Genomic DNA, 27,765 nt, shown 5'->3' on the forward strand with positions numbered 1-27,765 from the left:
TCCAAATATCCATCTCATTAATATAGATATTGTGACTGATGTCATAAATTACCTGGTCCTCCACATACGCCATAAATAAGTCTGCATAAATGGGGGCAAAAAAAGCCCCCATAGCAGTGCCATGTGTCTGTCAAAAACATCTGTCCTTAAAAAAGAACACATTGTGAATCAGGACCTGTTCAAGTCATGCATACCAAGAGGGTATTAAAACCAGGCTTATAGATATTAACCTTATCCAACCAATATTGCAAGGCCAAAAGGAGCGCCCTATAATACGGTGGAACGATGGTCGTTTGGTGTTTTGGTTGCTGACTCTTCCTTTTTCAAGGCCCTTAGTTTCTGTTTGGATGTTCCCAGTTGAATCTGGGTTCATATTGGGACCTTGTGGTTGTTTGAACTGAGGACTAAAAGTGACACATTTTATTTCTTTTTTGTTTGGCAGCACATTTCATGAGGACTATATTTTTGCAAGTATCTACCAATGTTTATTATTTTATGTTTATCAATTGTTAGATATCTTGCATGGCATCATATCTATGACAAGTTTAGATAATTGTTCAACCTGATATATCGGTTGGTTTCAAACATATTTGCATTCTTATGCCATGTATTGCCATCATTATTATTAATATGGACAGGTTATGAGCCGTATATATCTTTCAGATATGTTATATGTCTGACCTTTTGATTTGTATTTAGGCCTCAATTTATTTTTTACATAAGTGTTGTGGGCCAAATTTTTGGTTAGTTTCATTTGGTTTACTTCCAAAAGCTGGCCTCTATAACAGTTTTTTACAGGTTGAACAGCTTACTATATGTCCAAGTTGGTGGGCTTTTGAGTTTACATGTACTTTGATATGCATTTTATATGCATTATTTCCCTTCTCTGCAATTGGTAGTGTGTATTTAGAGGGTTACAAGGGTGGAAGTCTTTTGCCCCCCCCTTTTTTTGTCTCTGGGCTTTTTGTAGGTTTAGAATTTTTTTCTTTTTTCTTTTTTGACGGTACATGTTATGTGATATACCATACCTTGGGGGTTGTTTCTGTAGGGTTTATTTGGTCCATCCAAAAAGTTTTTTGGTTTAAAAAATTTTTTTTTGGTTTATTATTAGCAGATTTGGACCATTTTTATTTCATTATTCCGGACACCAGGACAGCCCTTCTGAATATATTTAATTTATTTAAATTTCTTAGTTTTTTTTGCTTTTTCACCACTGGCCAAGGACACTCGTATGTTTTTTATATTTGGGATTCAACATGCACATATATATGGCCCCTTTTTGATTACGTAGTGTGAGCGTTTTGCAGGCTCAATTCATGCTTTTTTATAAGCTTGTTGGCTATAATAGTATTCTATTGGGGCCTTGAGTTTTGATATTTTTGATATCTGTGATTATATATGGTTCCCTTGTGGTTTTTGAAGTATAATAATAAGGTGGCCACATTGTTTCTCCTAATTTGGAGTGTATTTAAGATTTAAGGTTGGTTACATGAATTATGCATCTAGCATACTGATTGTCCAACCATTTGTTCATGTAATATATTTAGTGTGGAACCTATATTTTTCACATTTGTTACACATATCTTTGTATTTAATACTGAATTTGTGTTCATTTTTTGGCCAGGGATGGAATTAGCAAATTTAATTAAAGGTTTGGCTTCAGACTCTGAGGATCTGGGTATTTTTGGCCTAGCTTCGGGTTCAGGGGATATTGTTCCGGGTGTCCGGGATCTCATTCAGGATTGCAATTTAGCTTTCGCTAAATTGACCAAGGACCTCATTTCTCTTCGTAAAAATGTTTGGCATTTAAAATTATTTCGGGCTTATCAATGTAGAAAAATAGTTCCTAGGGGACTTAGGGTTAGGATTCAACCCATGGTGGCTGAACCGGACGAATGTCTTCTCACACAATGGGCCGAGGCCCAACAAAATGCTTCTATGACTTTTGTTGATCTTTTGAGTAGCTTTTATGAGAGGAAGGTTGAACAGCAAATTGCCAATGTATCGCAGATTAGTAAAACTGTGGAGGTGTTTTCTGCACTTCCTTGCTATAAAGATAATATTGGAAAACTTGGCAAGGAATTGGCAACTTTGGATTTAGGTTTGAAGGATAGGAAGGTCAAGAAATTTAATAGGGATGTGGGGGACTATGACAGGGGGAAGCCATTTGATTTGCGACCTAGGGTCAAATTTGATATGCCTATAGATTCATCTAAGAGAATGAGAGTCACTCGGCCTAAATCTATTCTGAAGAAAAGGAGTAGTAGAGAGTCTACACCATCTGGTGATGACTCATCCTCCAATACTGAATGGGAGGATACTCATATCAGCATTTCCCCTGTTTCCAAGAGGAATAATTTGGACAGAGGCTTTATCGGAAAGACCCCTTTAGGCACAAGTCCCAGAGACGAGGGGGGAGGAAGCATCACAAACCCAGATGGGCTGGGGGACATCCTTCAACAGATGACCAGGATTTAGTATCCAATGTTAATAATGTGCATAATATTTCCTCAGTGGTATTGGATGACCAACAAGTTGATATATTGAATAAAGGACTAAGTTTTGTCCCTGGGTTTTTTGTCCAAGAACATCGTTTTGCTGAAGATGTGGTTAAATTTTGTCAAAATTTGAATTTGAAATGCTTTTTTCATGGGACTGATTGTGATGCCTCTGAGGTTAGGGAATTTCACTTCCGTGCCTCCAGGTTCAGGCCACCTATGCAACCCATTGTCCAAACATTTCAAAATGCTGTCCTCAAGGATTTACATTTGTATTTACATAAACAGGACAAGCTTAAAGATAATCTGAACAAAAATCAGAGAATGTGTTTGGAGAAACTGATTAACAACAAAGACATTGTTGTTCTTTCAGCGGACAAGGGTGGAGCAGTGGTAGTCCAGTATCTGGGGGACTATGAAGCTGAAGCTGATCGTCAGTTATCTAACCATAATCATTATCTGGAAATGCAAGCGGATCCCACTTTGCAATTTAAAAAGCATGTCAACAAGTTTTTGGATTTGGCTACAGAGGAGGGCATTATTAATGATGAAGTGAGTCATCAACTCAAGGTTGATTTTCCTAGCAGGCAATATATCTATTTTCTCCCGAAGATCCACAAAGACCCTACAAGGCCGACCGGGAGACTGATTGTATCAGACAGGGGTTCCCTTACGGAACCCCTTTCTGAATTCCTCACAATATATCTAAAACCACTTTTGGCACATATACGTTCTAGAATTCAAGATACTACACAGTTCCTGTCCATTATCTCTGAGACCCAACTAGAGTCCCATTGGATTTTATGCACCTTGGATGTCACCTCCCTCTATACCAGTATTCCCCATTGGGCAGGACTTTTGGCCCTGCAATATTGGTTGGATAAGGTTAATATCTATAAGCCTGGTTTTAATACCCTCTTGGTATGCATGACTGAACAGGTCCTGATTCACAATGTGTTCTTTTTTAAGGACAGATGTTTTTGGCAGACACAGGACACTGCTATGGGGGCTTCTTTTGTCCCCATTTATGCAGACTTATTTATGGCGTATGTGGAGGACCAGGTAATTTATGACATCAGTCACAATATCTATATTAATGAGATGGATATTTGGAGGAGGTATCTTGATGACTGCTGGATGGTGTGGAGAGCTAGTGAGGAATTCCTTTTTGAATTCCTTGAGTATCTAAATGGCAATATATGGGGGATTGAGTTTAAGTTGACATTTTCTAGATCTGAAATTACGTTTTTGGATGTTTTAGTAAAAAGAACGGACACCAACACTCTTGAGAGTGAGATATTTAGAAAATTTCCTCAGTTCAATACCTTATTACATGCCACTAGTTTCGACCCCCAGCATGTCATCAAGAACATCCCCAAGTCCCAATTCCTTCGTGTTAGAAGGATTTGTTCCAGTCCTCCACATATGACCATCACAGGAGGGATCTTATCACCAGGTTTAAAAGTAGCGGTTATGTAGGGGGTGACATCACGAGGGCCAATCATTTTGCAAATCAGCAAGATAGAACTGATTTATTATTCTATCAAAATCGGGATCATGTCAAGTCTGATTTGCTTAGAGTGGTTACAACTTATGGGAGGAATACAGTTGGATTCATGAACATTATCCATAAGTATTGGTATCTGTTAAAATCGGATAATGTCTTAGAGAAGTATGTAGGGGACTGGTGTCATTACTCATTTCGGAAAGGGCGGTCTTTGGGCTCTCTCTTTAGTCATTACAAGAAGGTTTATTACAGAGATACATGTTCCATTACTCAAGCTCACCTTTTTTACAGGCCCTGTTTTTGGATGCTATCCATGTGGTCATTGTACCTACTGCCCCAGGGTGTTGAAATGTCGGACTTTTTCTTCACAAAATTGTCCATAAGTTTATGATATATTATGTTTTGCCAATTGCAGTACATCTTGGGTGATTTATTTGGCCCAGTGCAATTGTCGAGCTTTCTATGTTGGACAAACTTCCCGTCCTTTTAAAGTTAGGATAGGGGAACATCTTAGTGATATTAAAAACAAAAAGGGGTCCAGTTCATTACCCTACAGGCAATTTTTGTTTTATGGTCATTGATCACATCAAGGACAGACATGTACAATCCCATGTTCTACATGACAAGCTCACTTATAAAGAGAAAATGTGGATCATCAAACTAGGGGCTCTATTTTCCCCTGGCTTGAATGATCATTTTTGAGACATCCAAGTCATATAGTTGTTATATTTTTGTTGTTATATTTGGGTTTATATACTCATTTATATAATTGGGACAACTGGGTTAATCTGTAACACTTTTCATGTATTTTTGAACTAGTGCACTATTTTACTGATGCACCAGAGGGTGCTCCATGCTTCCTATATGAAGTTTATATAAGTTGCAAGACAGGAAGTTAGTTTTTGTCTTTATTTTGTACATCATGTCTGGTTGCTGATGAAGGATTTACCGAAACCGGTACAACCATGTTGGTGTACGGTTATGTTATGTTGCTGTCTTGAATTTGGCCATTAAATGAAGATTGCCCGATTCCAGGAGTTTAGTGCTGGCTTTTCTTTTTTAACTTTGGTTTGGTTTTTTGAGCCATGCAGTTCGTGCAGGAGTAGGTTTTGGACTTAGGAAAGAAGGATCCAGAAATGGTGTCCAGGCGTTTTCTTTCTATGGCAATAAAAGCATTATTGAATAAAATCTTTTACCAAACTGGGCAGGAGGAACTGGTCCCCCCCCCCGATAATGTGTGTTGCAGAAGGAAACATAATGGTTTGGTCTGGTGGATGCCTAGGAATTTCTTCCCATTACCATTTGTATCCTTGCTGAATTAGCCTCAGAACCCACTTGTCTGAAACAATCTGTTGCCAAAGACAGAAATGGAGATTCAGACTTTCTGGAAGGGATCAGGGACTGTCAGTGTGAGTGTGGGGACAAGGTTCCTTATATAGTCATTCTACTTTATTTGACTGTCCTTTATTGGGGGGGGGGGGTCCTACTTTCTTTTTAGAACCACATTGCCATTGCTTTTAAACACCTGTCTAGCAGCATTCTATTTAGACTGTTTGTTCTGCTTCCTGCAAAAAACGGGTAAGGGTGCAAATAATCCCTTGAAAACTTTTGAGAAGGAAGGCTGAAAAATCTGAGAGATTCCTTGAATCAGCTTACCTCTCTGAGCACATTATTTGATAATCTTGATAGCAGAGGTCCAAAAAGTAAATTTCTATTCAAAAGAGAATTCAAAATCTTATTTTTACATCTTCTATAAGGAAAAGACAAATCCATTTTTCTTTAATCAGAAACTACCTTATAAGAAGGGTCAATAGCCTGTACAAGACCCTTAGCTAGTCCTAATAAACTACAACTATCTTGAGGAACTGGTACTGTTTGGTTTTATGTTTCTTTTTGACAGGAACTTTGGAGCAAACAGGTTTATTAATGACAGCAATAGTTTCCCAAGTGATTGGCACAACATTCTGGCTAAGCAGAATCACATCCCTACTCATTCTCTTAAGACCGATAAGAACAGCTCTCCCTTCCTCACTGAGTGGTCTGAGTTGCCAGCTTTGGTCACAACAGAGTCACCCGACTGCGGCTGAGGTAAATTACTAGCTTGCGGTGGTGACAAAATGCTGTTTAGTTAACCTTTCCTTTTCATAGCTGGAGGAAAGCCCAGCTGTGGGACTGGTAGTTTGTTCCATTATCAAGCTGAAAATGGTGCATCTTTCCTGGGGAAGCTAAGCAGCACAAATCAGTGAAAAACAGAAAATACCTTAAAGCATATTTTTCTCACTAAAAAAAAGTAAAAGCACTTTAATACACTTTACCAAACCCAAAAGTAAATACAATACAGTTTCACCATGGAAGAACTAGTTTTAAACAATTTTTTAAACAATGTTTATGCTGTCAAGAAATAAAAGTGCGCCCCCATTTAAAAGTACACATAAGTTGTGTGGCAGTCAACAAAAACACATTTTCCTAGCTTAAAAATACTCTCCTTATCAGGAAAGTAACTTTAAACAATAAAAAAATAAATGTGAAAGTTTCTTCCCCAAAGAGAACATATCTCCCCAGCTGTGGAACAGTGTTAGCAAATTGCTGCTGAAAGCCCACAGAGGAGTGCTCTCTTCAGTGATAGGAAAGCTCTGAAAGGATTGTTGCCCATACTTGTCTTTTAGTTAGTTCAGCACGAACTGTCCAATGCTTTGGTACATGGAAGATGCCCTGAAGCTTTGGAAGCTGGGTGGCTGTTATATCCTTTAGCAGGATATAACCCATGTAGGTTAGGCTATTACAGCAGTGATCGATATGTTGAACAAATACAAACACACAGGCATAACACACGCGCGCACGCGCACACACACACACACACACACACACACACACACACATATATATGTGAGCTTGTGTTGATATATCTACTACATGAACTTTTGCAACAGAAGTAAAAGAAAATATCTAATCAAACATTCAAACACTTGTTCACTAGCAAGCACACCCAGCACTTAAACTCCGTCCAACAGCAACACACAGGCACACACTCAAGCACCTATAAACAAGCTCCCAACTAAGTGCTTTTTGTCTGGTAATACCAGAAAAATATGGGAATTACTGACACATATCTGTTATTTGTGTTTCTTGGTTATCTGTTATATGGGTTGGCATTGACAAAAAGGCAGGAGGTTGAGCTGGATGTGGCAGAGTTAAAGATGCTAAGATTTGCACTGGGTGTGACGAGGGTGGACAGGATTAGGAATAAGTATATTAGAGGGTCAGCCCAGGTTGGAAGGTTTGGAGACAAAGCCAGAGAGGCAAGATTACATTGGTTTGGACATGTGCTGAGCAGGGATGCTGAGTATATTGGGAAAAAGATGCTAAGGATGAAGCTACCAGGTAACAGGAAAAGAGGAAGGCCTAAGATAAGGTTTACGGATGTGGTGAGAGAGGATATGCAGGTGGTTGGTGTGACACAGCAAGATGCAGAGGACAGGAAGAAATGGAAACAGATGATCCGCTGTGGCGACCCCTAATGGGAACAGCCAATAGAAGAAGATGATGATGATCTGTTATTTGTGTTTCTTATTCTTTACTGTACCGTATGTACTGCACCATAAGCTTCTGGCCAGGATTGTTGTTGAAAATCATCTTGGTCCTAGTCAAACTACCCAGTTAGCCAACAAATAAAAATCCCACCGTAATATGTTTTTTTCAGCACTATGAACCTATTTTTCAAAGGTGTACTATGAAACTGTTTTTTAGATATAATTTATAAATTCTACCTGTGGTAATCAAATTGGGCTAATTTGTTCAAATCATAAAATGTTGAGATCCCACCAAAGAGATCTTTTAACTGCTATGTTATAAAAAAATATCCATAAAGGTTGTACAGAAACAAGGTGTCCATGAAAATGACACACTGTTTTGTAAAAGGGGGGGTTAAAATATTAATCAAGATGGCACAGGGGCAGGACACATATATAGGTTCATAGGTCAGTACTAGGCTATCAGCCCTAGGGCCTATACAAGCCTAGCCATAACAATTCCCTGGATATTTCTTCCCACAATATTTACTTACCTGGACCCCTGTCTAGCAGGGCGACTGACATGATCCTGGGGTGAATTTCCTATCTCCCAACTAATCGTCAAGGTTCCTTTTAAAGAGGGCCAAGAAGGCGCTCTGCTTGACATGTATGGGCAGTCTATTCCAGAATATGGGGAGTCTCTGGGTCAGGAACCTATCCCTCCAGCATGTTTTGTTTATTGTGATGAAAATGTTTAGATCCCTGGAGCGTGTGGTTCTGAAAGATTGGGATTTTTTTTTTTAAGTGGAGCATGTCCAGCAGCTCGGGGTTTGACATGGCCTTGTATGTTAAGCAGATGTCGCCTCTGAGTAGATGATATGCCACAGAGTATAGCTGGAGTTTTTTTTAGACGGTCAGCGTAGGGCATCTGCTTTAGATCTGTGATTCTGCGGCCTTTCCAGCTGTTGCAGATGTCTTGTGAGGTACATACCAAATGGGGCATTGTACTCTATTAATGGGTCTAATGAGGGATGAGTACAGTGGGACAATGACCTCCTTTTTTCTGGATGAAAAGCCCTTAGTGATGAGGTGTGCCACAGAGAAGGATTTCCTGACTGTTGTAGCGATGTGGTTATCGGAGGTGAGACCAATGTCCACCTTTGTCCCTAAGTCTTATCATATTCGCTGCAGAAGTCAATCAGCAACTCTGGTGTCAAGGTAATCCAGAAAGGAAAAAGAAGGAATATGCCTTGCATGCCTACATCTCACTTTAAGGTTCGAATGGAGGCTGGCAATTCTTTGAAAATAATACACTCACAAGGGTGATACGGCTTTTAAAGTGCTTGTAACTTATGTGAGCAAAGGCTATACCATACAAAGCCTACGACATATCCTCCCTAGCAGAACTGCACAGGATATACAGGCACTGGTAGCTGCATAAAAAAGCCTGATGGCCCACATCTATGAAAGTCACAATTTATCTCTGAAGGTAGAATGGGTGGATACACCATGGGCGGCCAGGAATCCAAAAGTCATTTGCATTTTTATACATTGTTCATCACGTGTGGGGGATAATTTACAATCTTTGGCATCATTCTTCAGTAGTTTGTTTTCCTCATCTTTTATTCTTTCTGTATATTTTACAAGTTCTCTTTTTAGCTCTTGCTATTTATTTATTTAAATTTCTGAATAATGCTTGGATTGCAAAGCAATTTAATACTAAAAATAAATTGCAAGAAACACACCTACATATTTTCTTTCCATTATACCTTAACTGGATAGCAATTATGAAGTGTAAGCAGCAGGCATTCAGCTTTGACAAACACTAGTTTTAAAGTAATGACAATCTTAGAATTTGTGCATAAAATGGAAAACTAAGACATCTTAAATCTTTCTGCATCAATCTGAAAATCCCAATGGTGAAAACTGCCTGCAACTTCAAATGTGTTTTTAAATGGAAGGTAGTGATTCTATCACAATACAAAAGTAAGTTTACTTTTATAAATAAGGAAAATAATGTCATGCTAAGTTTCTTTTTTTCTAATGTCTTGATTAAAATATAATGGAATACACAAGTTTTATTTACAACTGCAATGAAATCCTGCAAGCAAGTAGCTTCTGCCTATTTTGTCTATATGCTTACATGGTAAAAATAAACATGCACTAGCATTTAGTACCTACAGCACTCTGCAGTCCAAAGAGAAACTGGCAACACAAATTTTTTTCCGAGATATGCTTACCATGGCATGATTGAGCCAAGTTGGAATGATTGCGTCTAGATGCTTAGGAAACACGAGTTCTCGGTCATAAGTGTACAGTGCCCAAAAAGAGATGACAACAAACTACAAAAGGAAAAAAGAAAAAGAAAATGATTAGCTCTAATTACAAATATTAAGGCAATTGGAGAGATCTGTTAACTATATTCATACCCAAGCATAAAAGGAAATGCACATCTCCTTAGCAGAACTGCATAGGATAAATGGGCACTGCTAACTGCAGAAAAAAGCCTGATGCACACCCTCTAATACTTGTGTGATTATCATATTCTCTTCATAACTGAAGCCATGGTCGACAAACCTCGCTGCTTTTCCAGAGACAGTTGGCACCCCTAGTCTTTCGGCTGCTGGCAAAGGCTCCTGCCTCCCACATAATGCCTTTTCTAGGCAAGATCTCAAAAACATTACCAACATAAAATTAACCAATCAGAACAAAATAAGGGTCATGCTGCTAAATGCTAGGAGCTTAAACCAAAAACTGCACTCCCTGGAAGCACTTCTATCACTAGAAAATGTAGACATTTGTGCAGTCACAGAAACCTGGTTCAAGGCCTCAGAGAGTACCCCAGCCTTCAATGCCTTCCATACTTATAGATCACAAAATGAATGTGTGAAAACCAAAGGAGGCAGTGTTTCAATCTACATTAGAGATAAATTCACTTCACACCTAGTTACACTGGACAACTCCATATAGGTACTTCAGGTCCAGGTTATGGTGGGTAAATTCAAGTCCTAGCCAGTTGCAGAATCCCTGCCATGGGTCAAGACACCCATGAAGCCTACTTAACCAAACTGAAGGCAATCCATATTTTACTGAACACACTGGTTATGGAGGATTACAATTATTCTACCATCAACTGGGAAACCTACTCTAGCCCAAACTCACTAGCACAACATTTTCTTGACTTTGTGAATCCAAATACCCTGGAGCAAATTGTCCATACCCTGACAAGAGAAACAAACATTCTAGATCTGGTCCTCACCAACATGTCAAACAGGTGCACTGCTGCAACGTAGTTAAAATTGACACTAACACCAGAACGCATAAAGGGTGAAATCAGACTGCAAAACTTCACAAAGGCAAACTATACTCTCCTAGGTGTGGGTATAAATGCATTCCAAGCCCCACCCCAATCTGAAAGTGGTAACTACACCAAAGCATACACTAAAGCCCTGTACAATCACTTGCGTAAGTGTATATGTGACGCCCGTGCCCTGGTCTAGCAATCAAGGAGCCTCAATCCTCACCACTAACACCAGTGAGGGGCATCTCATATTGGAGGAAAGGATAACAAATACACACAGTAAAGTGCACTCTCCCTTAAGAGCACACAGAGATCACAGTCTGGGGCTGGTAGCTCTCTTGCTCTCCAGGTCCCCAATAAGACTCCCCACTGGCATAGCTATAGGGTCCAGAGCACAGCCAAATGGGTAAGCTAAAACCTCCAGCACCCTCTCTCTCCAACTAGTGATTCGTGTCCCTGCCCAAGTAGCTGACATACACCTAACACACACTTTGAGATAAGTTTATACAACCACACATACACTCCTGGGGAAGGCTGGCACAGGTTCTCAAGCTGTGCCCCTTTTACCCAGACTATAAGGTAGAAATTGCTGCCACCACCCCCAGCTAATAATTATCAGCTACGCAAAGGCCCTTAAAACGGTGTCCAATTATTACTGTGCAATATTATTATCCAAGTGGTAAGTGCGACTAAACAGTCAAGACTTATTAGAGGGACTTGGTACAGCATCACTATATACATGCAATGTACTCTAGAGCTTAAATTATCTCTACACAAAACAGACACAGTTAAAAGGGTTTAAAATAATTAATAATAAATAATTAAAAACACAAGGCAATACTTTTTAACTACACAGTGCTAGTCAAGAGTTCAGAGATAACAGTGAAATACTTAAAATAATTCAGTAGTACAGTTCTGACATCGCAGAAAAACACTTAGTCTAATCTTTCTAGTTTCTAGCTATTTCTAAGAGAAAACACAAGTCTAAGATAAACTTATATATACAGCAAAGGCAGACTGCTGAGTTGGTTGGTCAAGACAAAAATGCTTAATGCTCTCTGATTCTCTCTGTTTTTAAAATCACATTCCTGGTTCCCATTACATCATTCTTCACACTTCCCTGGGTTCCCCGGCTAACAGAAACTACATTTACATTCTTAACATCTCCTTTTGTTATCTTGCAGCTGGTCAGGAAGCAGAGCAACAAAAATACATTTGCATGTTTAAATCTAGCAATTTAACTCTTGGTTAAAACGATAGAAAGAATGCCTTCATTTAGACATTTCGGCACCATGTTTAGATCTAAGTGACACAGCATGCTTTACCTGGTCAACTTTCTTCCAGCAGAGTGCACTGTTGTTACATTTTTTCCAGTTCTACGTGTAGCACTATTTTTACCATTTAAGACACAAGCCTGTGGTTTACATTAATATTTACAGATGACAGAATTATCTATAAAATTCTATCTGGCTAGGCTGGCAGCATTCACATTCCCCCCCCCCCCCCCGGAGAACTCAAGCTAGTTTTTCAAGTGACCCTTGAGAAACGCTGCTTGAGAGGGTTTAGTTCTATCTGAGTATACCTTACCCCATTGCCTGTCTTGAGAGCCCATCTGCATTGGCATTGCTAATTGCACTTTGGTGCTGCACTGACATATATGCTTGCAACCCTAGGCTCCATCATAGCAACTTGGCATTTTGCTGGCTGGCTCTGTTTAACCATGTTAGGGGGTTGTGATCTGTCATAACAGTGAATTTCCTTTCATACAGATAAGGCTGAAGTATTTTTCAGTGTCTACACTATGGCTAGACATTCCTTTTCTACAGCTGCATAGCATTCCTTCCTGGGTTGGAGCTTATGACTGAGATAAACCACTGGGTGCTCTTCCCCCCTGAAGAAATTCGGCTAAGTACAGCCCCCACCCCATGGTTTGAAGCATCCACCTGCACAACAAATTCTTTGCTGTAATCTGGACTGGCTAACACAGGGGGTCCTCCCAAAGCTTCTTTAAGCTTCTGGAATGCCTGCCCACATGCTGGAGTCCACATTACCTTATCTGGCCTGGTCTTTCTTGTCAGGTCTGTGAAGGGAGCAGCTATGGTACTATAACTGAGGATGAACTTTCTGTAGTATCCTGCTGTCCCTAAAAATGCCTTCACCTGCATTGGTATTGTCATGCTTTGACCTTTCAAGTAATTGCTTTGTACAGTGCACTGCATGTTCAGCTAGTTCATTTAACTGTGTATATTCAGGACTGCTAGCAACATGTACAAAGTCCCATTCTCTTGCAAATTTCTGAAATAACTGAATAGTAAAATGAATATCATTGTCAGAAACAACTTTGTGTGGACTACCATGGACTGAGAAATGACGTTTCAACTTAGTAATAACAGTAGTGGATGTTAAATTAGGTGGTAAGTCCATCTCAAACCAATTCGAATAAGAGTCTACCAACACTAAGTAGTGTTGATTGTCCCACTTGAAGATATAACCACAGTTTCAAGGATAGTGTGCTCAAAAAAGCCAAAATCATGTAAAGAAAGGCACACAAGTGGAGAGACAGCACAATGTATTTGAAAAAGGCTTTATTCCACACAAAAATTAATGCCAGTAAAATGGAAGAGTCGTTTTCATCCAAGCCAAGTCAGACTTCATCAGATAACACACATAAAACTGACAAGTTCCTTTTAAAAGTGAATGCAAAAAGTTTAATCCAATCCTGTGAACCCAATTAATTAGCTTAATCAGAACCACATACTGAGCAAGTAAAACTCCATAGTTCCTTTAAAATATTTCTTGTGAAATATCAAAAGTTTTCACAAATACATTCACTAGTGTTGCACATGTTTTGAACATACCTTAGAACCACTTAAACAATTATAAAAATAATATATAATATATAAATAGTGGCTCAGTTAAAAAAAAACTTAGTAAAAAAAGTTTTATGTAGAAACATTTTATTTAAAAAAATGTAATAGTTTAAAACAGTATGTAAATACTACCATCTAGTGGCCAAAAGATAACCACATCCAAAAAATACATTGTGCAAATTTATAATAGACTGTCAATATAAAACATAAAAAAGCGTAAAATGCTGTAACCATATAGCACCAATACCTAACTATTGTAGTGAATCTACACAAAAGCACACTAAATAATTCTTTACAGTACAATACAAATTTAGCATAATTTGATGTTAGGTTATAAAATCACAGTTTAGCCGCTCAAAGTTTTAAAAGAGGGGCAATGCTAATACACTCATTGAGCCCAGGTGGTCTCCCGGAATCAAGGGTAACCTGCCAAAAAAAGTTCACGGTACTCATAAGAAATATTTTAAAGAAACTATTGAGTTTTACTTACTCAGTTATGTGGTTCTGATTAGCTTAATTAATTGGGTTCACATGATTGGATGAAACTTTTTTTGAATTAATTTTTAAAAGGAACTTGTCAGTTTGATGTGTGTTTTCTGATGAAGTCTGACTTGGTTTGGACGAAAAAGACTCTGGCGTTAATTTTTGTGTGGAATAAAGCCTTTTTCAAATACATTGTGCTGTCTCTCCATTTGTGTGCCTTTCTTCACTCGAAGATATCAGTGGTTACCGTTGACCAAGGTAGTTCAGGAACTTGACTTAGCTGAAGTCGTTCTCTTTGCAAATGCGGTTTAGTACTACTACATACCGAACAAGAAGAAAGTACTTTATCAATGTCTTTCAGCAATGAAGGCCAAAAACACTAGTTCTCTTGCTCTTCTCTTAGTGGATGCAGAAAGTACAGTTGTGTACACTTACCATAAATGTAGATGTTCGAGTGTCTTCACTGTTGCAGTCATGACTGTAGGGTTCTCCCCTGCCGGCAGGCAGTCCTCGGTCGGCCAGAATCCCAAAGTCTGGGTCTGGCGTCAGCTGTTCAGCCATGCTCCCTGACGTCAGAGCGCCAGGAGTACAAAGCTGACAGCCGACGCCATGTTCTCCAGTTTTTCTTGCCCCAGATGTCAGGTGCTCCAAAATGAGTAAGATCCCATACCCTTTGCAAATACACCTCAAAAGAAGGGTGAAGAAGGGAACCACACAAAAGAAAAACTAAGAGGGGACAGGAGGGAGGGAAACCCAGACTGCAACAGTGAAGACACTCGAACATCTACATTTATGGTAAGTGTACACAACTGTACTATGTTCATCATGTTTCACTGTTGCAGTCATGACTGTAGGGTTGAATCCCAAAGCAGAATAAAAGGGAGGTGGTCATAAAGAAGAGGGGGCGGCTAAAAGGCCCTGCAAGACAGCAGAAGCAAAGCCTGCCCTAGACTTAGAGTAAAGAGGTAGATTGTAGTGCTTGGAAAAAGTATGCACTGAACTCAAGTTGCAGCTTCCAAAATGTCTTTGGTAGGAACTCCCCTGAGGAAGGTAGCTGAAGTGGCAGCAGCTCTGGTAGAGTGAGTCCTTATACTCCCTGGGATTTGCTTTCCATGATGTGAATAGCAAAATCTGATTCCATAAGCAATCCATTTGGAAATGGTCTGTTTTGAAATAGCTTTACCATGGGAACTTGAAGCATAAGAAACAAACAATTGCTCTGATTTCCTGATGTCCTTGATTCTGTCCAGGTAAAAACGTAGTTGTCTGTGTACATCCAAGGAATGCAAGATCCTTTCCCCCTTATTTTGAGGAGTGGGGAAAAAAGTTGGCAAGTGAATAGATTGATTTAAAGCCACTTTGGAAATCACCTTAGGCATAAAAGTAGGATTAGTCCTTAAAGACACCCTGTCTTGATGAAAAATAATATAAGGTTCCACAGCCATGAGAGCTTGCAACTCCGAGACTCTCCTGGCAGAGGTCAGAGCTAACAGGATAGCTGTCTTCCAAGATAAAAACTTGATGTCAGCTGTGGCAGCAGCCTCAAAAGGAGGTAAGGTGAGTTTTTCCAAAACATAGTTGAGATCCCAAGCAGGAATGGGAGGAGATCTAGGGGGCCTTAAGTTCTTAGCTCCTCTGAGAAACTGTCTCATGAGCTGGTGGGAAAAGATTGGAGGGTCTGTATTATAATGAACAGAAATAGCAGAGGCATGTATCTTTATTGAAGAGAAAGAGAGACCCTTATGTAAGAGGTCTGTAAGGTAAAGTAAAATCAGAGGAATGTTAGGAATAAGAGGATCAGAATCCTGAGCCTGCATCCAGGAACAAAATCTTTTCCATTTTCCTGCATAAGATTTTCTAGTGCTAGGACGTCTGGCTTCTAAAATGACATCCATAACCTGCTTGGGTAGGAGAGAATGAATCAAAAACCCTGGATTAACCAGGCCGCCAGGCTGAGAGTTTTGACATGGGAGTGCAGAACCTGACCCTGGTGTTGGGACAGAAGGTTTGGAGTCTGTGGTAAAACCCAAGGAGGCTCCAGATAAAGGTTTTTCATTGTTGGGTACCAAAACTGTCGAGGCCAATTTGGGGCCAGCAAGATTATCATCTTGGGCTTGTCCTGTTTGATCTTTAATAATACCCATGGAAGAAGAGGAAGAGGCAGAAAGGCATACCCCGAGAGGTTTCTCCAACTGAATGATAGTGCATCCACTTTCCAAGCTAGTTTGTGGAATGTCCTAGTGCAAAAAATCTGTAGTTGATGATTGAGGTGGGATGCAAAGAGGTCTGTGTGAGGACATCCCCAGACTGCTGTAATCATCTTGAATATTTCGGTGTCCAGCATCCATTCGTGTGGGTCCAATAGGTTTCTGCTCAGACTGTCTGCCAAGAAGTTTTGCTTCCCTGGTAGAAACTGAGCTTGAAGGTCCAGTTTGCAAGCTACAGCTGTGTTCCAAAGATTCATGGCTAGTCTGCAAAGGGGATAGGAATGAGATCCCCCTTGCTTGTTTATGTACCACAAAACTGTGGTGTTGTCTGTCCATATCAGTAGTTGCCCTGGTTGTAGAAGATTCCTGAAGGCCAATAGAGCTTTCTGAACGGCTAACATTTCCTTTAAATTGATATGCAGGTGCTTCTGATCCTTTGTCCAAAGGCCCTGCAGACAGTTGCCCTGAAAATGGGCTCCCCATGCATAATCTGAGGCGTCCGTGGTTAGTATCTGAGTGGCAGGAGGCAGACAGAAGGGTTTTCCTTTGTTTAGAGTACATGCCTTGGACCACCAAAGGAATTCCTTTTGAAGACAAGGCAGGACGGAGATCTGTATGTCTAAACTGTGGCAATGCTGAGACCATACACTTTTTAGGTACCACTGTATTTTCCTCATATGTAGTCTTGCATATGGTACGAGAAGGATGCAGGAGGCCATGTAACCCAAAGCCTGCAGGAATCTCCTTGCACATAGCTGAGTTAATGTTGCCAAGGTTTTGAAAGTTGAAGCCAGCTGTAATTGTTTTTCGTATGTCAGAAATGCCATCTGGGTTGTTGTGTTTAGAGATGCGCCCAGAAAAATTATCTGTTGTGAGGGTGTCAAATTTGACTTTTTTATGTTTACAGTGAATCCCAGGAACTTGAGAAGAATCTGAACAAACTCTAGATGCTGAAGTAAGACATCCTTGCTGTCTGCCTGAATAAGACAGTCGTCCAGATAAGGGTAAAATTGAATTCCCTTGAGTCTGCAATAAGCTACTACTGGAGCCAGGCATTTGGTGAAGACCCTGGGCACAGTAGACAATCCAAAGGGTAGCACAGAGAATTGATAGTGCCTTGATCCGGCCTTGAACCTGAGGTGTTTTCTGCATTCCTGCCTGATGGGAATGTGTAAGTATGCCTCCTTTAAATCCAAAGTTACCATCCATGCATTTTTGGTCAGCACTGGAAGTAGCTGCTGTAGAGTAAGCATCTTGAATTTTGGTATCTCGAGGAAAGTGTTCAAGACTGACAGATCCAGAATGTGTCTCCATGAATTTTGATTCATGGGGACTAGAAAGGGCCTTGAGTAAAAACCTTGTCCCCTCTCTGAAAGTGGAACTAGTTCTATGGCTTTCATAGCCAAGAGAGCTTCCACCTGGTTTAAGGCCTCTAACCATTGATGTTTTGGAAGATCTGGCCATCCTCTTGGTCTTGGTAGGGCATGAAAATGGAATTTGTAACCTCTTGAAACCACATCCAGAACCCACTTGTCTTGGGTTATATGAGTCCAATTTTGGTGAAAGAGAGAAACTTTTCCTCCGAGAGGGGCTTCCAGGCAAGAAGTTCCTGCAGCCCAACAGAGGGAGTCATTGAGTCTGTTTTCTATGAGCTTGCGACCTGTCCTCTCCACCCCTAGGGGTGGAAGCAGTCCACTGTCTTGATCTATAAGAGGCTTGAGTTTGAGGCCTTCCTCGGGAGCGTCTGTATCTACCCCTCTGAGGCCTGTCTAAATTGGGAAAGGACCAATTTTTTGTAGGCCAATTCCTACTAAATCTGGGTGGCTGTACTTGTAAGAAATCTTTAACTGTTTGCATGGATTTTGCCTTGTCCTCCATCTTCTTTATCACCTCTTCAGCTTTAGATCCAAACAAAACATTATGCTGAACAGGAGCATCCAATAATTTAGCTTTTACTTGCTCTGGCAAATTTTGTTCTTTAACCATGCGTGCCTTCTAATGACTGTGCCAGTGGCAGCAGCCCTACAAGAAGCCTCTAAGGCATCAAATCCACAGTGTAAGCCATGCTTCCCAACTTGTTCAGTGGCATGCATTAAGTCATGTAATTCCTTATCATCTGCACAGGCGGAAATGGAAGTTAGCTTTTGTTTTAAAACAGACAGGAGAAAGTGCTGGTATGTCAGCATATGAAACTGACAGTTTAAAGCCCTAATAGATAAAGTAGCAGAATGCACCATCCTTCTAAAGATCTGGAATCCTTCTCAGTGGGAATGAGGTTTTTAGCAGAAGTGGCCTTAACCCCCTTAGGACCCTGAGAGATGGTTTCAGGGTCAACAGTAGGATTCTTGTATAAAAACTGGTGGGAATCAGGAACCCTATAATATCTGTCTGGCTTAACAGGAGTTGGAGGAAAAGAGTCAGGGGTTAAGTTAGCCTCCGAAAAAGCATCATCCACAATATCCAAAACAGGAGGAATAGCCAGGGGTCTATGTTGGGGAAGAAGAAGAAAATCCCTTAGTCTTTTCTTAGATTCCGAGTACTCCTGTCCTTCCCAGTGAAAATGTTCCCTCATTTCATGCAAAGTTTCCCCAAAAGAGAAATCCTCAGGGGGAGAAGCTGAAGGAATGGATTCCTCAGCATCAGAATCCTCATAAGGAGGGAAAGAATATTCCTGGTCAGAAGAAGAAACTGAAGAAACAGAAGCCTGATCAGAGGAGTCATAATAAACTTCCTGCCTTTTATCTGGAGGGGGATGTGAACCCATAATCATAGTAAGTACGTCCTCCGCCATCTTAAGTAACTGTTTCTGAGACTTGGGTGCTGGATCAGAAGAGGCCTGGGCTGTAGTCTTTGATTTGGAAGGGGTCTTTGGCTTTGTCTTTGCCTTTATTAGAAGCTGAGTAGGCCTGAAAACCCCTTCGGAAGCCGGTACCTGCACAGCGGCTCCGGACCCATCCGAAGGAGCATTGTCCGAAGGTCCTGCAACAGAAATATTCAAAGGCCTAGCTGGCTCCTCATGGGAGTCCGTTTCGGCCATCGGTTCCGAAATGGCCGACGACAGGGGCTGCAAAAGCACCTCACTGACGACGGCCGAACCTGAAGCTGGCTCTGCTTGTACAACATTGTCTGATTTGGACCTCGGAGGCCTGTCTTTATCCTTGCGTCGTTTGTGAACTCCGGTAGCCGGAACCGTATCCGACGACATCTTGTAATTAAAACGCCTACCGAAGTAATGAAATGCAAAATCGTACCTTTGTTTAATGGTACGTTGATTGAATCTAGCACAAAACCAACAACTAGCTACGTCGTGGTCAGGGCCTAAGCAAGAAATATAGGAAGAATGAAAATCCTTATGAGGTATTTGCTTCCCACATGAAATACAATTATTAACTTTTTCTGACACCGGACTGGAGCAAGATAAAAGTTTCCCCAATGGGGTACTTAGCTTTGAGTAGTAGAAGAAAGTCTTCGGACTGAAGTACGTTTATAAAAAACTGTCAGGAGTCAACCGACCGGCACTTGCGAACTGCTATCACCGCACGGCAAGAAAGACTGGAGAACATGGCGTCGGCTGTCAGCTTTGTACTCCTGGCGCTCTGACATCAGGGAGCATGGTTGAACAGCCGACGCCGGACCCAGACTTTGGGATTCTGGCCGACCGAGGACTGCCTGCCGGCAGGGGAGAACCCTACAGTCATGACTGCAACAGTGAAACACAGTGAACATCCTGGGTGACCACGATGCAAAATCTGGATATATATATGATGTAAGGAAGCTGGAACAACAATTGTAGGACCTTTGAAAATAATGCCATCTTCCATCAACATTTCATCTCTGCAAGGAAAATAGGTTTGCACTTCAGGTAGTACACTAGATTGCTTTGACGGCAATCCAACATTAATGTAGTGATTGAGCTTTTACAAAATTGGATCAGTCGTGTGATCTCTCAGCTCATCAAGTTTAGTGGTAGAAAAATTATGCACTGCCATCACGTCAAAGTCAAAATTCTCTGCGCCAAGCTGTTCCGTCGTATTTCTGGGTGATCTGAATAAGGTATCAGCTGGATAAAGTAATTTGCCTTTCACGCAGACAATTTTGAAGTTGTACTTTTGCAATTTGAGCATCATTCTTTGTAATCTTGCTGGAGCTGAATGCATAGGCTTCTTTAGAATAGTAACTAAGGGATGGTGATTAGTTTCAAGTCTGAATAGCTCCACCATAGATAAAATCGTGAAACTTGGAAAATGCAAATACTATTGCCAAAAGTTCTTTCTCAATTTGAGTATATTGCATTTCAGTTTGGGTAAGTGTTCTAGATGCACACTGCACAGGCACCAAATTTTGAAGTATCACAGGAAAGAGTGACTGATTTACTTACATCATAGTATCTTAATGTAGATGGGAGAGGCAATTTTCTGCTTAAGGTCTTCAAATGCCTTCTGGTACTTTTCTAACCATGAACATGTAACATTTTTGCACATCAGCTCTCTTAAAGATACTGTCAGCTCACTGAAGTCTGGTATAGCCTTGCCTAAATAGTTGACCATGCCTACGAAACGCTGTAGAACTTGAATATTATCTGGTGCTGACATCTCAAGAATAGCTGCTTGGTCGGGCCGGGTCTCAAGCTGGTACTGGCAAATAACTATCCTACATATGTAACTTATGGTAGTCTGAATTTGCACTTTAGAGGACTGAGCTTCAAGTTACTTCACATGCTGTCTAGAACTCTCTTTAGGTTTCTGTCATGCTCTGCTTCACCATTGCCTCCAACCAATAAATCATCTACTATTATGGCACAAGGATAACCCGAAAAAATTTGCTCCACTGCACACTGGAAGACTTTACTTCAGAATTTATTCCAAATGGCATCCTTAGGAATCTGTATCTGCCAAACGGGGTACCAAAAGTGATTAGTAATGAGGATTTGTGATCAAGCATCCCATTCTAAAATGAAATTTTTACATCCAAGACAGAAAAAACAGTTGTATTCAGTATTGGAGCTGCGACCTCTTCGACTGGGCGCATTAGATGATGCGGTCTCTTCAATACTTTGTTCAGATCTCTTGGGTCAATCTATATTCTGATTTTATCTGGGCCTTTTTTGTGAGCTGCTACCATGGATGACACCCATTCAGTTGGTTCTGTAACTGGACAAATTACACCTTGTTGTACCACTTTATCAAACTGAGCCTTGACTTTATCCTGCACAGCTATTGGAACTGTTCTTGCTGATCTGACTACTGGAGTGACCTCTCAGTCTAACTTCATGGAATACACAACTGGAAGTTTGTCCAACTTGTCATCAAAAACATCAGCATACTCAGAAAATGGCTTCAGAAAAACTGGAACTAGGATATGCACTTATGTGATGAACTTCTTTGGTAAAAGAAAGCAGATTCGTTCTCAAACTGTCTTTGAGACCTAATAAAGACTGTACTGGTCTTCAGACTACATAGAATAACAAGCTGTAACAGTTCTTAGCCAAATAACATGAAAGCATTACTGAGCCTTCGGTTTGAATTTCTTCACCTCCAGAAGCAACAAGTTTTGCACTACCTGCCACATTGTGTTGCTCATTAGTTCTCACTTTAGCAAATATATCTGCTGATATAACATTACACTTTGAGCCAATGTCTACTTTAAGATCTGTGGATTTGCCATTGATCCAGACTGTACAAAATACTTCACACTCTTTGCCAATAAATTCACTGCATCAACTCTTTTATCAATTACTGATGCACCATCTACATAGAAAGTGGACTGCTGCAACTCTACTTAAAATTTTGCTTTTTTGTGTGATCCTTCTTTACAACTGTGTGGGATTTACTTAATTTGCAAAACTTTTGAAAATGGTTAAATTTTTTACACTTGTAACATTGCTGACCAAATACTAAGCATTTCTCTCTTCTAGACTCATGAATGGCATCACAACTGTGACAGTTAACAATAAAGCTGGTCTTGGGTTTTGTTGATTCACGTTTGTACTGCACTGAGCATGCTTCTTTAACTGAACCGGTCTTAGAACTTGCTGGAAAACTATGTGGTTTCCCTGGTGAAGCAGCAGGGGTTGTGGTTGCCATGTGCTTAGGCTTACTTCAGTTTGCCATGTGTTGCATGCTATCTACATTTACTCTGGAGCATGCTGAAACCATGCTCTTATCACTTGCAAGCATACTTGTGTGTTTTTCTGTAACTTCATGGATTTGGCAAATCTCAGTGGCTTTACTCAATGTTAAATCTCTGTCACGAAGCAAAAGCTTTCTCAAAGCAGCACTATTACTATCACACATGAGCCTGTCCTTTATTAACTCATCTTTTAAGTCACCAAATTGACACATTTTGGCTTTGTTTCTCAGGTCACTGATATGAGCTGTAGACGTTTCCACTGTTTTCTGATCTCTTGTGTACAACAAATGCCACTCTAATGTAATATGTTAGACATTTCTCTGAATTTGTGCTTCAAACACTCAGGTTTTTCCTTGATTCAGCCTGTACAACAATATGACAGTTTTCACCTTCTCCCTCATATACTCCTTGTGAATGCACAAATGAATGCTCTCTTTCAATGGCCTCTGACCCAGCAAGGTTTAGCAAAATGAATGCCCTGATGTATGCTTCCTTATCTGAATAAGCTGCTTGTATAAAAATATCATACTCTTGTTCAAATATTCTCCAATTCTCTGCAATATTCTGATCAAATACAAATGGTAAGGCCTTTCGAAATCCACCTGTCATATTAACACATACCAGTGATGGGTTTTGCAAATAAGCATAAACACATACACATATGTCAGAAATTTATGCTAGTATTTGCAACTTTGCCCAATAGCACAACAAACCTCTGTATAACTGAACTTTGCTAAATAAGTCTCTCAGGCACTGTAATATTCTTGAAATTACTGTGCTGCAAGAAATCACCTCTTATCAGTGTAAGAAACATTTCAAATAACTGCACAATGCAAATTAACTGGGCAAGAGAAGCTCTGAGTCAGTAACATTTTGAAGTATTTACACTTTGTGAAAAATAGTACTCAGCACACTGAAATTTCCCTTAAATGGTGGTACCTTGTTATTCTTTACAGTGCAAGAAACACTCTGTAATGGCAGAACTTAGCGAACAGACACACCCAGCACAAGAAACTTATCAAAATGGCTATACTTTGACTGTACTTCACGGAATTTTTGCACTTTGCACACAAATAACTCTTCAGAATACATACACAGTAATAAACACACACTGTAAGCACTTTTACACACTTTGAGATACTTTGAATAACTTTTAGTTATGTACTTACCATAACTTTAGATGTTTGGGATCCATCTCGCCTACATTCTGTACTGATGGGCTCGGAGCCGATCCCTCGGCTCCGACTCGGCACGCTATGCTATAGAGCGAGGCCTCTTATTGGCTGAGCTATTTCTTATCCCAGGATGCACCACCACTAATCCCCCAGATCTTCTTTGTCCGCATTCATGCACACATGCACAACTTGTTTATATAACATTGTTAGATGTTTCAAGATGAAACAACAGGATTCGGACCTTCTGATATCCTCTGATCTCCAAGGAAGGGGGAAGGAGGGTGGGTTATTAGGAATGTAGGCGAGATGGATCCCAAACATCTAAAGTTATGGTAAGTACATAACTAAAAGATGTTATGTGATCCTATCTCGCCTACATTCTGTACTGATGGGACAGCGTCCCTAGCACCTAAATCCTGGGTGGCTCATTGGAAAACACTCCTGAGCACTGTGGAACCAAATGAAGCTCGTCCTCTAGATGCCACATCCAATTTGTAGTGGGAAATGAAAGTGTGGGGAAGACCATGTAGCCGCAGCACAAATGTCACTAATGGCAAGCTTAGAATGAAATGCTATCGAAGTAGCCATAGCCCTTGTAGAATGAGCTTTAACAGAGGTGGTAAGCTCTTTGTTAGAATAAGAATAAGCTTGAGTAATACAGTCCCTGATCCATTTGGCAATAGTGACCTTTGTGACAGCTTTTCCCAATATATTGTCTGCAAAGGATACAAACAACTGATCTGGTTTCCTTGTTTGTTTGGTCCTGTCTAAATAAAAACGCAACTGCCTGTGGACATCTAATGTGTGGAATATGAATTCCGCTTTGTTAGAATATTTTGGAAAAAAGACTGGAAGTTCTAACGATTGTTGTAGGCAGAAACTGGAACAAACTTTAGGGACAAAGGAAGGATTTGGCCTGAGAGATACTCTGTCTTTGTGAAAAACCAAGTACGGGGGTTTTACAGACAAAGCTTGAAGCTCTGAAACTCTTCTGGCAGAAGTAATCGCCACCAGAAAAGCAGTCTTCCACGATAGAAATTTTAGATCACATGTAGCTGCCGGTTCGAAGGGGGAGGAAGTTAAGGCGCGCAACACCACATCGAGATCCCATGGAGGAGCAGGATGAGAAATCGGAGGTCTTAAAAGCGCAGCACCTTTCAAGAAGGTCTTACACAATCTGTTGCTCATTAAGGGTGGGTTTATAGATTCCTGAAAATTGGAAATCGCTGCCAATTGAACCTTGATGGTAGAGACTGAAGAGCCTTGATTGAAAAGAGAAGTTAAAAATTTTAACTCATTGAGTTCCTCAAAGGTTTTGAGGTAGACAGAAGCGGAACAACAATGCTGTTAGTCACCATGGACGTCCAGAACCTTTTTACGAGCATTCCCAATGATTTAGGGTTGCTGGCCATTAGGGAGATTCTTGTTAGCAATTCTAGTTACAGCAATAGCAGACAGATTTTGATCAATTGTCTGTTAGAGATATTAGAGAACAATATATTCCTGTTTCAGGACCAGCTGTTTCTTCAGAAATGGGGGGTTGCTATGGGCACTCCCTGTGCGAACAGCTATGCTAACCTTGTAGTCCATCATTGGGAATTGCGACATCTCTTTAAGCATCCTGACTACAAGAAGGTCAAAATGTATAAGAGGTTCGTTGATGACGTCCTTTTTCTGTGGGATGGCACTGAAGCTGATTGCCTAAGCTTCATTGCTGCTTTAGAACTGACCTCCACTTTTTTGAGGTTCACAGCAGATATTTCTCCTGTCCGAGCACATTTCTTAGATCTAAAGTTACATTTTAGTGGCAACAAGATAGTTACCTCACTATATAGGAAGTCTACCTGGAGGAATTCCCTGCTCCGGTTTGAAAGCATGCATCCCAGGTTTACCTTCAGAGGGATTGTTCTGAGCCAAATGTATAGAGTCTGTAGGATTTGTAATGATAAAGATGATTTGGCCTCTGAGATTAACATACTTGAAGGCTTGTTTGTAGAAAGAGGATATTCCTCTAAACTTATAGATGACTGCAAGCAGGAGGTTTTTATGAAATTATTTGGTAGGAGAGATAGTGCTGGCGAAGCCAGGGGCAGTGTTCCCTCTTTTGCTTTTGGTAATCGTGGGCATGCTGACAGACTTGCTTATGTCACCAGATACACCAGTGACGTAGTTGCACATAATAGAATCATTAGTAGGAATTGGAATGTGTTGGTTGCAGATCCTTTCACTAGAAATATTGTAGGGGTTCATCCAACTTTTAGCTATAAGACATGCAATAATTTAAAACAAATTTTGTGTATTGAGCCGAGTCATCCGGCCAATTACTCTCACAGTGGTCGCACAGGGACTTTTCCTTGTGGCCACTGTCATATGTGCCACCACATATCGGATGATCACAGCTTTACACATCCGGATGGATCTTTTTTGTTTACGCCCAGATTCTACAGTAACTGTAATAGTACCAACTTAATTTACCTGGCTATACGTGACTCATGCCAGGCTTTCTATGTGGGCTCACGAAAAGAAGACTTCGTGATAGGATCTATAACCATTGCTATGACATCAAGAAAGGCAATGATAGTAGTGCTTTGGCCAAACATGTTTTGGATTTTAACACACACAGGTTTAAGTTTATGGTTCTGGAACTGATGGCAATTAATTTCAGGGAAGGAGATAACATGAACCAGTTGGCCCTTAGGGAGCTTAAGTGGATCTTCACTTTGAAAGCACACTTATATCCAGGTATCAACCAATATGTCTCTATTAAACCTGTTCTCAATATGAGGAAGTAAAGGCACCAGTTCATTAGTCCTGTTTTTGGCCCATTGTTTAGTGCATCCTATTATTGTTTTTCAACCTTTAGAGACTCTTTATGCTTGCTTACAGGCCCACCCTTCCCAGATAAGGTTTCATGATCCACATGTTTTACACTCAGAAAAAGTTTTTTCCTATGCCATGTTGTCATAGGTTTGTTCATAATTTTACATATTGTTTCATTTGTTATTCAGAGTGCGTATTAGGTCAAGGCCCTCTAGTGGCATGAGTGGTTAATGGGCAAGTCTTTTATGTTCTATTCTCACAATTCTTCTAGTCTATCTTTTATCACACTCCTTACAGTTGTGTTTTAGTGTAGCTTATGAGTATTACTTTGGAGTGCATTTGCTCATGACTTAATCTTATTTCTTGTCAAGTCAGGATGTGTTGTTACATCTTTTTAATACCTGCTGGCTTTGTATCCCGTAGCACTGTGCTCAATGCATACTGTTGCCTGATATTTATGAGCCTTTTATTACTATGGCACTTTGGTTGTTGTTAACCCATAGCCGACTTTAAACTTCATTATACATTTTTAGAGTTTTTCTTTGTTATTTTAAGTTTACCACGCTAACTTGGTTTATTGCCATTATTCATACTCTTTACTCGAGTTGTTATACTTTTATGCCTCGGTTAGATTGTTCAGGTCTCTTTCTTGGTTGGGCTTTTATGCTGCACAGTTTGTGTTTGCGACTTTATTAGTGTTAACTCTCCAACCAGTATTTTGTTAGATTCCTGGAAGTTAGATGCAATTTGTATTAAGCAGTTTATTTGTATGGTATCAACAGCTGTTTGTTGTTGTCATTTTGTCTAGTTCTTTACAGTTTGGGCAATGTTCGCTATCCAGACATTTGGGTCTATATCTTGAAGGTAAGTCCTTCATTGCTTAGTCTGACAGCTGTTGTTGTCAGTAGGATGGTTTTCATTGTTGCACCAGTCCTTTTTGTTTAGACTGTTTATACATGGACTCTCTATATAGAATACAATAGTGTTCCTGACCTGATCGTGACCGCCACCGATGGACATTAGCCTCATCATTAGAATGGTAACGCTGTTTATGTTAGTTCACGATATTTTGCAGTCGTGGTTCAGGCCAGCGTTCTCTGATGTTTTGCCGTTTTGATGGTTGCACTAACTTGTTTGCAAGAGTCGTTATGTTCTGCACCTTTCAGCAGTTATAACACACTGCTGTTGTTTTGATGAACAGTTATTCTATGGGACATTTTGTCAGATAGTGGTACCTGCAATGTTATCTGTTTTTCCATAACAACA

At 40.3% G+C, this 27,765-nt stretch overlaps 1 protein-coding gene across 2 annotated transcripts in view; it reads right to left on the bottom strand.

The window, feature by feature from the left end:
- LOC122816904 (androgen-dependent TFPI-regulating protein-like) overlaps positions 1 to 27,765 on the bottom strand; it is an 807,251-nt gene that overhangs the window by 541,835 nt on the left and 237,651 nt on the right. For both annotated transcript variants that reach the window (XM_044089981.1, XM_044089980.1), the window contains one exon: positions 9,755 to 9,856. In XM_044089981.1, coding sequence (XP_043945916.1) covers positions 9,755 to 9,856 — 102 coding nt within the window. The remainder of the gene's footprint in view (positions 1 to 9,754; positions 9,857 to 27,765) is intronic.

The sequence above is a fragment of the Protopterus annectens genome, chromosome 12.part0, assembly GCF_019279795.1.
Source record: "Protopterus annectens isolate FY-2018-M chromosome 12.part0, PAN1.0, whole genome shotgun sequence".
NCBI lineage: Eukaryota > Metazoa > Chordata > Ceratodontiformes > Protopteridae > Protopterus > Protopterus annectens.